The 11337-nt window shown below is 46.6% G+C and overlaps 1 protein-coding gene across 1 annotated transcript; it reads right to left on the reverse strand.

Moving 5' to 3' along the window:
* Window positions 1–4299: 4299 nt before the first annotated feature.
* On the reverse strand, window positions 4300–11281 carry SEC22B (SEC22 vesicle trafficking protein homolog B (S. cerevisiae); the record flags this gene model as incomplete). Its single annotated transcript, XM_009864274.1, has 4 exons — window positions 4300–4966; window positions 5358–5504; window positions 5838–5998; window positions 11172–11281. Coding segments are annotated over 4 exons (573 nt in total), but the record flags the coding sequence as incomplete, so codon positions are not given.
* Window positions 11282–11337: the final 56 nt, after the last annotated feature.

Consider the following 11337-nt stretch of genomic DNA (forward strand, 5'->3'; position numbering starts at 1 on the left):
TCTAGAGCTCAAAGAGAAAAATGCTGCAAGTGAGTTTTGACTGAAACACGGATTTGCGAGTCTGAGGAGCAGGATTAAAGCAGGGGAAGCAAACCCTGCTCTGTCACTGTAGATTTAGCGCAACCCTAGATCTACAGATCTCTGAGTTCTAGCACTATGAATCTTGGTTTCAGCTCCAGCTCTGCCTCGGCTCAGCTCCAGCCCCGTCCTGGATGGCAGCTCCAGCTCTGCATTCGCAGCTGCCCCACAGTCGGCAGTTCAGCTCCGGCTCTGCAGCGGTTCTCCTCAGGCTCGGCAGACTGTGTTTCAGCTCCAGCTCTAAACTGTGTGAGTTCAGCTCTGCCCTTCCTTCTGAGTTTCATTTCAGTTACAGCTTTAAAAGTTGTGATTTCAGCCCTGCCCTGCCTACTAGATTTTATTTCAGCTCCAGGTCTAAAATGTGTGATTTCAGCTCTGTCCTATCTACTGTGTTTTAATTCACCTCCATCTCTAAAATGAGTGATTTCAGCTCAGCCCTACAGTTTTCTAGTTCAGCTCCAGCTCTAAAATGAGTGATTTCAGCTCAGCCCTGCCTTTTAGTTTTCTCTAAAATGTGTGATTTCAGCTCTGCCCTACTGTGTTTTAATTCAGATCCAGCTCTAAAATATGTGATTTCAGCTCTGTCCTATCTACTGTGTTTTAATTCACCTCCATCTCTAAAATGAGTGATTTCAGCTCAGCCCTGCCTTTTAGTTTTTATTTCAGGTCCACCTTTAAAATGTGTGATTTCAGCTCTGCCCTACCTACACAGTTTCATTTCAGTTAGAGTTCATTTCAGTTATATCACACAATTTTTGGCTCAAGGCATCCCTTTCGCCTGTCAGTGCTCTGTGGAGCTGGCAGCCGGGTGGTTCTCAGGCCCTTAGCCCTCCATGTCCCGGCAATGAAAATTAGCTTCAGAGCTCATGACTCTGGGGTCATAGGGCAGGGGACAGAGGCCAGAAGCAGAGAGGAACCAGACACAGGAGCTGGATTCACTAACTCAGGATGGGGAGCAAAGGCAGAAGATTGGACAGAGTCCTCTGGATGCCACCCATTGTGGGTGAGAAGAGAGCTAAACCCTTGTAATCCTTCAGTTTTATACTGAATATGACATTTATGGAATGGAACACTCTTGTTGGTCGCTTATCCTGTCTGTAATTCACCAGAGGTGCAACATTTTACTTCTTTGTGAACCTTCTTGCCAGCATCCCTAGTGTGGCACACAAGAGCCAGCAGTGGCCTTGGTCACTGTGGGAACAAGTATAAGCAAGAGCCTTTCTGCATCCCAGTGCCAGGCAGTGACTGTAAACATCAGGTGTTATCACTGCCAGCAGCACACACTGTCTGCTATGCTCAGAAAGAACAGCCTTTAAGAAGAGACCAAACTGAGAAGCAAAAAAAACAGAACCAGTTCTGTTCAGTGGATCTCAAACCAGGACAAACTGAAACATCGACGGAGACACTGGAGCTGAAATAAAGATCTGTAGTCCTGGAGGTGAACTAAACACCCATAGGTCTAGAGCTGAAATAACATTCCATATGGCCAGAGCTGAAGTAAATTCCATAGGTCTAGAGTTGAAATCATGATGCCGGCTGAAGGGCCAGGGGGCAAATACCAATGGAGGGGCTGGGCTGGGGTTGAAACACTGATCTGAGGGCTGGAACTGAAATCACAGTGGTGCAGCAGAGTGAAAAGAAAGACCCTGGGGGCTGTAATCAGTTCCACAGGGCAGATGCTGAATTAGAACATTGTAGGGCTGAGCTGAAATCACGCATTTTAGAGCTAGAGCTGCACAAATGTCTGCTGTCAGGAGTAGCGACGGTACCGAGCATGATCACCGGATACAGCAGGTGAGACCAGGTTTATTTTGCCAGCTTTTGTCATCCCACTGCACTCTTCCTCTCCGCAGTGCTGTGCCCCACCAGTGGCAGTAGCTGGGAACCAGCTCTGTCCATCTGTTCTTGCTGCTTTGCTTTTCATACACTGGGAGCAGTGCAAAATCCTGGCCTACCTCCAGCATCTGAACACCCCGCGCTGCGGGTGTTTGGGGAGGCCAGAGCATTGCAACGAGGTTGGGGTGCCTTCAGGAGGAGCCCCTTTCTTCCCCACAGCTCTAAGCACGGCTGTGCACGGTGCAGGCATCGCCACCTACAGGCAGCTGCTCTGGGGCCAGCTCTGGACGTCTACCAACATGAAGCACTCAGCAACCCAACTCCCCAACGAGCTGCAGCCCCGCTCCTATGGCCACCCACATCCCAAGCCCAGGGGTGCTTCTCCAGCCCAGCCTCAAGCAAGCTGTGGGTTAACGCCTGTGAAGAAACCAGCAAGGATTTCTCCCTGCCTCTGCGCTGAGAGGTGGGACTGGAGCAACAAACCTCGGCTAAGTGAACCTCATGCATCAGCAGTGCCCCTGCCCTGTGAGACAGGCAAAAATGGGGGATCTGTAAAACAGCGAGGAATTTGCTCATAAAGTGCTCCCTGGAGCCCCAAACTAGTCTTCCTCCATAGGGAAGTGGCATTTGCAGCTCCCTGCCCCATTAATACTCACACACACCACGGGGCGCACGTACCCCACTCCCAGTTTGTTCTGCTCTGCGCATGCCTCATGTGAACAGCATCGCCACAAAACTGCCCCCACAAAAACCTGCCCACCCACCTACTGCCCAAGCCGAGGAGGCTGCCTGTCCACATCCAGCAGGCAGAGGCACATGCCAGGCAGTAAAGAGACACCTGCCAGAGCCAAAGTTCAGTCTTATCCGCCAGAAAATGGCCCAGATGGTGTTTTTCAACTAGTTCCACCTCCAGAAATAAGCCCTTACACCTGACTTTGGCTATGGGGCCTTTACCCTCTTGTGTCCCTGGAAGAAAAGAAAGCATCCTCCAAGATCTCAGAAACAAGACACAGGAGACTCCACGCAGCAGAGGGGATTTTTCATAGGCACTTATTTCACTGCTCACACTAGGGCTGCAGTAGGCAACTGCTCACCAAGCTGCCCTTCGCTGCACAAACGTCACTCCCTTCAGTCACAACCACCCACACAGTTGGTGCCTGCCCATCTTTCAGTACCAACATTACACCGACCTACATCACTGGGATGTTCACCTGTTAGGGGACACCACTGAGAAGGATTAAAAATAACAATAATAACAAAGCAATCTACCAAGTAACACTTGGAGGCATCATGCAGAAACCAGATGATTTGAGACGACACGGCGGATCAGATTTGGTAGATTTATTGGTGGACGAGTGCCAAATGCTTCCCTGCCAATCCGATACGGTACCAGGCTGGGTGGCGTTCCTACACAGGGAAACAGCTCCCTGTTTCCTACCCCATGGCAAGGAAACACTCCCAGATCACAGTTTATACTTCCAGAACTACGTAAGATTATGTGCTTGTAAAAGGTGCTGGGAAGCTGCCTCCTTCCTACCAAATGGCAGGACACTTGAATGCAGAAGAGTGCTTGAGCTGTGGAGTTTTTTGTGGTTTTAAAATAAAATAAAAAAAAAAAAAGCTGACTGGTAAAGTGTTCTTCTTAGCATATGTGGACCAAAAAAAAATAAAAACAAAACAAAACTCAAAACCAAGAAAATCACATTGCACTGGAAATATATAGATGGGCCCGTAAGAAAGAAGCTTATGTACTATTGCCCCAAAATGAGTTTTTCTTCACCTACAGTTTTGGCTTCCCAAGTGAGGTAGGGAGAGGGTGATGGCAGGAGAAAAAGGTGGTGTTTCCAAAGAATTCTGCTGTAAAGTTATCCTTTTGAATCCTTCATATAAAGTTAAGCATTATTTAAGGAAACACTATGTTTTTTTTCCAAAAAAACATTCAGAGTTTTGGTTTTTTGGTTGTTTTGTGTGAGGGAAAGAGAGAAAGAAAACAAGCATCCCAGAGATGAAATGCTAGCAGTTTTAACACATTTTTGAAAGGAAAGCACAGTTACAAAAAGGAAGGAAATAGTGTAGCGAATCTGCAGATAGAAGCAAAAAAAATACAGAGTGCTGACCTAGTTTGCACTGTGCCCGCTCCAACAGCATCGAGTTACACACCCTGTTCACATGGAAACACACTTGTCAGCTACAGCTGTCAGGAGAGGGAGAGTGGACACTTAAACCTGTAGTTTAATTTTGTAGGAGGCAGTAACACAGAAGCCTTTCATTGCCCCTTTGAGTACTAGACAGAATGTATTTTAAGGCATAATTTAACATCCATTTCTTCCTAAAGCAATTTAAAGTGTAACAAGTCGTCAGACACAGAAAACACAACAATAACTATTCTGACTGAGGTGAAAGCTATTACATGTACAGTGCAGTATTTGCCTTCAAACCGGGGAGTCTTGTCTTTAAAGAACGAGAAGGAAAAAAAAAACCTGCAGACTCAGATTCTTAAAAAGCAAACGTTGCTAACACAAGGAATGTTCATTAGAGTCCAGTTCCAACTAGTGCTACTCAACAGGAGGACATACAACATGACTACGCTAAACTGCACTGATTAACTGTTCCCAGAGCGCACCCCTGGGAGAAGGGCAGAACCGTGGGAGGCCAAACTCTGCAGTACCCTAGTGCAAACCGCCTCAGAGGAAAAGCCTGTAGTCAACAGGCGTTTACACCTATTGTTAGGCTTCACTAAGAGGTGTAAGTAGTCAGGTGTCACCCAACAATTTCAGGATGCTCCCGTAAAGGTGATGGTCCTGTGTGGATTCTAATGCACATCCCCCGTGAACAGCGTCCTGCACACATACACCTACCAGGCTACCAGCTTTCCCTCTTCCATGACTGCAACCGGCTCACAGCCACCAGAACCTCACATAGACAATCAACATGATAAAAAACACAGCTACAGCTGCAAGTTTGGCGTAAGTGGAACGCATGTTCAGATATTTGGCGTCCTGACGGTACTTCTTGGATAAACTGGACAGGTTGTTGGCCTTGGAATCAAGAGCTGGGAAAGGGAAAGGGGAGAGAAGTTAATCCAGAATAAATCAACCAGGTGTTCTGCAAACATTACATTAACTGTGCAAGTTTCTCTGGAGCAGCTGGAAGCACAGCAGTTTCACAGGGCAGCACATCTGTGCCTATCTGCAGCGCTCTAGAGCTAGTCCTGCTGGGATGTGAGCCACCCAAGCTTGTGAGACGCTGGTCTTGCCCACAAAAGCCCCCAGTACCCGAGATGTGCTTCAGGATGCAAACGACCCAACTGGAACACCCACTGATCCCATTCCTCTTCTCAGGAGGTTCAGCCATTAGCAAGCCCCTCCCTCCCATATGCTCTATGGACCCAGCTGACCAAGGGGACAAGGAACTCTAAGACAAATATTGGCTATTCCTTGTACCTGAAAGTGCCTCTCCTCGCTGTAAGACCTCCTCGATATTTGCCACCATAATCCTCTGCACATCCTGCAGTTCTGTGTTGATGGAGCCCAGGTTCCTCCTTGCCCGGCTATCAATGTAGAGCTTCTTGGTTTTCTGGATGTAGGTGTCTGGAACAACAGAGGGCTGTGAGACAGAATCTCACCTAAGACTGAGCAGCCTGGCTGCCAGAAGAGTGGGAGCATTGCTGAGACAGCCAGCAGATTGCATGCAAATATTCAGTGGAGCAAGGCCAAGAGACTTAAAAGCAGAAAATTTGAATCAAAGAACATTTACCATTTCCCTACCACTTCTCTATTATCATTGAAAACATCCATTTCTCTAGTGCCACGGAAGGGTTGAACTGTCAGTTCCATATGCCAAATGAGAGAAGATCCTGTGGCTGCTGCTCCTCCTCCCCCAGCAAGAAGTTCCCTACCTAGTCCCAAAGAGAGCAACCTCACCAAATTCAATGAAGGAATAGGGCCTGGAGACCGTTGGCACCTTCTTGCCATGCTGCTCATCAAACTCTGAATGCAAGTCTTCCAGATATGCAAAAGCCAGTTTCTTGGGGAACGCAGCTTCACACAGGACCAGGTAGCAGACTCCTTTCTCAATGATGTAGCTGAAAGAACAGCAGATAGAGCATTAATCAACTTTTAATCTATCCTATTAAACACCATCTGGCATAACTTTATTCCTATTATGCAATGAGAACTGCATACAGGGACTTCCAGGTTGCCACATATGGATCAGATGTAAACCTTTCTACAAAGTAATGGCTTATTTTTTTCTGTATTTAAAATAAATTTTCTTGTAGCCTCAGACCCTACACCCACGTCAACAGTCCTGAACTTTGACTCCACTGGAAGAAAAGCTGGCCTGTGAGTATCATTAGCTTAACAAAATATTAGCAAAATACCGGAGTTACAATTTTGGAGTAAAAACAGGGAGGACACTCCCTCCCAAAGTCAGAGGGAGGAGAGCACAAGAAAGTTTGCCAGCAGAGTAGAGGGGAAGGTGGCCAAGCATCGCTCTGAGACAACACAACAAGGCCAAGTACCTGAGGCACACAAAAGCGAAGCTCTGCCCTTAGATTAGGACAGGTACAAGAAATTAGTCTCAGCATGAAAAAAATCCCCCCAGGGATTGCCAGCACCCCCTTTCTCTTTTCAAGAGTTGGGTACCCCCCTTCCCACCCCACTCCCCCAGCCCAAACACCAGCCTGTTGCTGAGGTGATGTTATCCACCTGCACGACCTCAAAAGCAGCTGGGAAAAAATTCTGGTGCTAGATGGGTTCTGGTGGCTTCCCCCACAGGTTTGCCATGGGTCACAACACCAGGGCTACCAGCTCTTCAGCACCAAAAATCTATGTTGGAACAGGAGCTGCTCTTGCTGTGCAATGCTGTTTGGTTTGTTCTGCAGCTAAGTGCGGAGCGTAGTCCTCCTCTCTTCTTCCTCCCACCACCTTATCTCCACTGCGATTAACACCTGTTTGTTCACAGAGGTTTAGTGCTGACCTTGTTTCAGCATCATCACTGAGAACAGAGGCCTTTCATTATAATTCAGCTAAAAAGCCTACTGAAATAAGGGATAAAATAGAACCAATCTTGAGATTATTTAGGTTATTTAGGCTTAGCTACAACTGTCTGCTGCAGTAAATTCCCAACTCATTTAGCCAACAGAAAAACAAAAGGCAACCATATTTCTACCAAAACAAAGGGAGTGGAAACAGTAGATAGCCCTGCACATGGTTTTGACTGTTTATCTCTATTATTCAGGGTGGAATTTAAATGCTACTTTTATGTTATTTTCCTTTGACTTTCTGCATAATGCCATTATGTAGCAGTCTAGTTAGCATAAAGATTAACAGCGTATTAAAGAATTGACTCAGTCACGAGTGCTGTGTAGTTAAATAAGTAGCTTAAAAATTTCCTAATAGCCGAATCGAGCTTCCAAAACAAATTCCCTGACACACTCTTTTCCCAGATACCCCAAGAGTTCCGAGTGCTTTGAATTAATCATCCTCAACTTGCTTCTGGGCTCACGAGTATCCATTTCTCCTCCTTCTATATGGCCTGTGCACACATCTCACTATCCTTCAAATAACAACTGATCCACCCCAAAAGAAACTCCAGTTATAAACCATTCTATGAGCGTGCCCCCACGGACCCATGTTCTTATTCCTTTTTATGCCTGGCAGCTCAAACTCCATCAGTGGGTAAGACTAATCCTATAGCACATCATCGTTCTGCTCATTCCTTACCCTTGGAGACCCGTTTGACGGCTTGGAGATGCTAAAAATCATCGCACAGAGCTTGATTTATCTGCTGTCATAAACAGCAAGACTTGAGAAAAATCTTCTGAAACAAGCAAAACTCATATCAGACAGGAATTCTGAGAGCATGCCCAAGAGTCAGAGCAGCACTCTCAAGAAGAGAGCAGTCTGTATGGCTCTGTTACCTCTGCTCAGGGCAGCTGGTCTTGCCCGGAGCTCTTCACCTGTACTTTTCATTTGCTTTTCTCCTGATGTGCCATCAGATGTGTTGGAGTTAAAGTTGATCTGTCAGCACCAGAGAGAGCAAGCACACCTCATTCTATCCCAGATTCAGTTTTGTCAACATCAGAGAAACATTCCCACATGGCTGGGTTTCTCTGTTTCACACTTTGCATGTGCCTCCAAGGTTCAGCACAGCACCTGACTGTGCCAACTGCTCGTACGAGGAGCAGGTGCTGTCACTGTCACTGCTAACTTCTGTACTCTGGGTTTCTGCACACTGAGTATAGCCAGTAGGTTTCTTGTGATTATCTTGGTTCATTTTGAGAAGGAAAAGCTTTATCCTGGTAACAGCAACAACGGCCAAGGGTTGTTTTCAACGTGACACTTCAGCCACTCACGAGCCAAAGGTCAATCACTGACAGCACAGCAGACTCTATTGGTATTTCTGTACCTGCACAGCCACGTTCACCGAGAGCTGTAGCTGAAAGGGTGACGCGGCTTTTGGAGCCAAAGTCTAAACATTACAACTGACAGAAATCACCTCAGCGGTCATAGTTTAAGCTTCGCATTTCAGCAAGACTAGGCTCTTCTCTGAATCGATCAAGCTAAAAATGTTCAACATCATCTCAGCAAGCTCAGCAATATCCTCATCGACACTTACAACTCCCATCCCACAAAATGCTCTCTCCTGGTTTGTGCTGCCCTCAGCAGTCAGAGCTCCGATTTGGCAGAAAAAAGAAAAATAAAAGATGTGCTGCATTAACAGACAGCATGGCCACCAGTCAGCATGATTTTAGACTAAACCTCAAAACTCTCGTTTCCTCCACTTCCTGTATGCTGTGACAGGAGTTCTTCTGATCTGAAAGTATTCTTTTTATATAGGTCCTGCCTTAATGGTCCTCCTTAGAAGAGGCAGCAGTTGAGTGCTTTGCAGCTGTCAATTCCTGTGAAACTTGGGACTAAAAAACACTCCTTTTCCTGATTATCTGTCAGCCAGGTAACCTGGCTGTTTCTCTCAGACAGCTGTCAAAATACGAGCTTGCCCAAGTCCTCCCGCCCTGTCAGACCAGTGACACTGCAGTCACCACTAAGAGGCTTTGATTTCTTGGGTGCTGCAAGCGGTGCAGCCTTCCCAGACGTGGCTCTGCTTGCACCACGGAAGTAACGCAAGAAGGGATTTACTAGGATCTGCACATACTCTTTCGCAAGGCTTCACCTGCATAGTGCCACACACACATCTGAAATCAGAGGTTTTAAATCTAGAAAAGTTTTAACTTCTAGAAAGAAGACAATGCAGTGTAGTACTTTACAGTTAACTCTGGCAACCCAAACCTGAGAAGAAATAGAGACAGCCAGATTATTTTAATCCTCTGACCACCATGACTCCCTATCAAAGGCAACCAGAAGCCAAGAGGAAAAAAAAACAAAAGAAAAATCTCATCACAGTTATCACACCAAGCTGTGTGGTGCCGTGGACTCACTTGAGGGAAGAGATGCAATCCAGAGGGGTCTGGCCAGGCTGGAGAAATGGGCCAGTGCAAACTGCAGGAGCTTCAACAAGTCAAAATGCAAGGTCCTGCACCTGGGTCGGGCCAGTCCCAGGCACAAATTCAAACTGGGCACAGAGTGATTCCCTCCCGTTACTCTGCTCTTGTGAGATCCCACCTCAAACACTGCATCCAGTTCTGGTGCCCCCACCATAAGAGGGACGTGGATCTGTTGGAACAAGTCCAGAGGAGGCCACAAGGATGATCCAGGGGCTGGAGCAGCTCTGCTATGAGGACAGGCTGAGGGAGCTGAGATTGCTCAGTCTAGGGAAGAGAAGACTCCAGTGGGGCCTCATAACTGCCTTCCAATACCTGAAGGGAACCTACAGGAAGGCTGGAGAGGGACTTTTTACAAGAGTGTCCACCAACATGACACAGCGAAATGGATTTAAACTGAAGAACAGGTTTAGATCTTAGGAAGAAATTCTTCAGTACAAGGGTGGCAAGACTCTGGAATAGATTTTCTAGAGAGAGGCTGTGGATATCCCTGCCTGGAAATGTTCAAGGCCAGGTTGGATGAGGCCTTAAGCAACTTCGGCTAATTCAGGGCATCCCTACCCATGGCAAGGAGGTTGGATTAGATGATCTCTATGGTCCCTTCCAACATAAGACATTCTATGATTCTACGTAAACACACCACAAGAAAAGCTGACCTCAAAGCCTCATGGCTTTTGCCAAAGATTGCTCTTCCAGAACACTCCTGCTCCTCTCTTGTCATGTTGCTGAATCTCTGAAGCAAGGGACAGGGCAACAGAATTGGTAAAGTGCATCTTGTTAGAGAAGCAGAGACCCAAAGGGAACCTTGCTCTGCATTCAAAGGCCATCCTCCCACTCAGCTGTAAACTCACACCCAGTCCCCAGGGCTTGGGAATCAAGAGGGATTCTGCTGCTGGCAGCACAGCAGGAGGGGTGTTAAGCATGGAAATTCTTGGTTCATCACTGGCAAAACGACACAATTCTGCCTAAGTGATTTCATGTGGCCTCAGACCTCAGAGACTTCTAACACAATTATTCCTGCTAAGAGCATGATCCTGATTCCTGACAAGATCTTGGGTTTGATAAAGGTCTCAAGCATTATTCTGCTACTTAATTTTATGTCACAGAAAGAAGCATCTCCTTCCTCAAACACAAGCTTGCTCCTCTGCCTTTCACTGACTGCCAATCCTTCCTCTTACCTGCCTTTCCAGTTCCCTTGCTATTGATTAGAGAGTAAGGATGTCTGACCTGCACTCCTTAAGTTTTCATTACTTTATACCCAGGTTTCTTTGTTAGTGTACTACTGGAGAGAGGCAAAAATGCTTTTCAGTTGAGAGTTTCCAAACAGCTTAGGAAATTAATTGAACACACTCAATACATCTGACAACAATAAGACTAAATCTACAAGATGAAAGAAAAAACGGTTGTCAGATATTAAGAAAATACCAAACCAAGAAAAGTCAGAGGTGCTCCATGTGTTTCTAACACATACAGCTAATGCTTGAAAAAGTACGCTCTCACAGGATATAGAGAGTAAAATCACGCACAAGAGGAGCTCACAGTGGTACTGCCCGACTGTTTTTACTAAGGACATCTCTTCCTTTGAGTAGCTATTATGCTTCAGCTACCTAGGCAGATAAGTTCAATAACTCATACTCTCCCAAGCAGCCCAATTTCTAATAAAACCTCACCTTGACCTGTTAGTAACTTCACTAATTTCCACAGTGGCAGAAGCCTTTTTTTCCCCCCCCCCACCGTACCCACAGACACTTACTGGAAAGCCATGGCTCCTGCTTCAAGAGTACATCTCGTGGGAGACTGCTCGTTCAGCTTGCGAAAGAGCTGCTTTGCCTGACTCTGGTACTGCTGCAGATCGCGGCCTGACTGAGAAGGAAGAAGAAGCTGTTGGGCAGCTGCTGGTAGTAGCTGCTACCGGTTAA

This window comes from Apaloderma vittatum, unplaced genomic scaffold (genome assembly GCF_000703405.1).
Source record: "Apaloderma vittatum isolate BGI_N311 unplaced genomic scaffold, ASM70340v1 scaffold30972, whole genome shotgun sequence".
In the NCBI taxonomy this organism is placed as follows: domain Eukaryota; kingdom Metazoa; phylum Chordata; class Aves; order Trogoniformes; family Trogonidae; genus Apaloderma; species Apaloderma vittatum.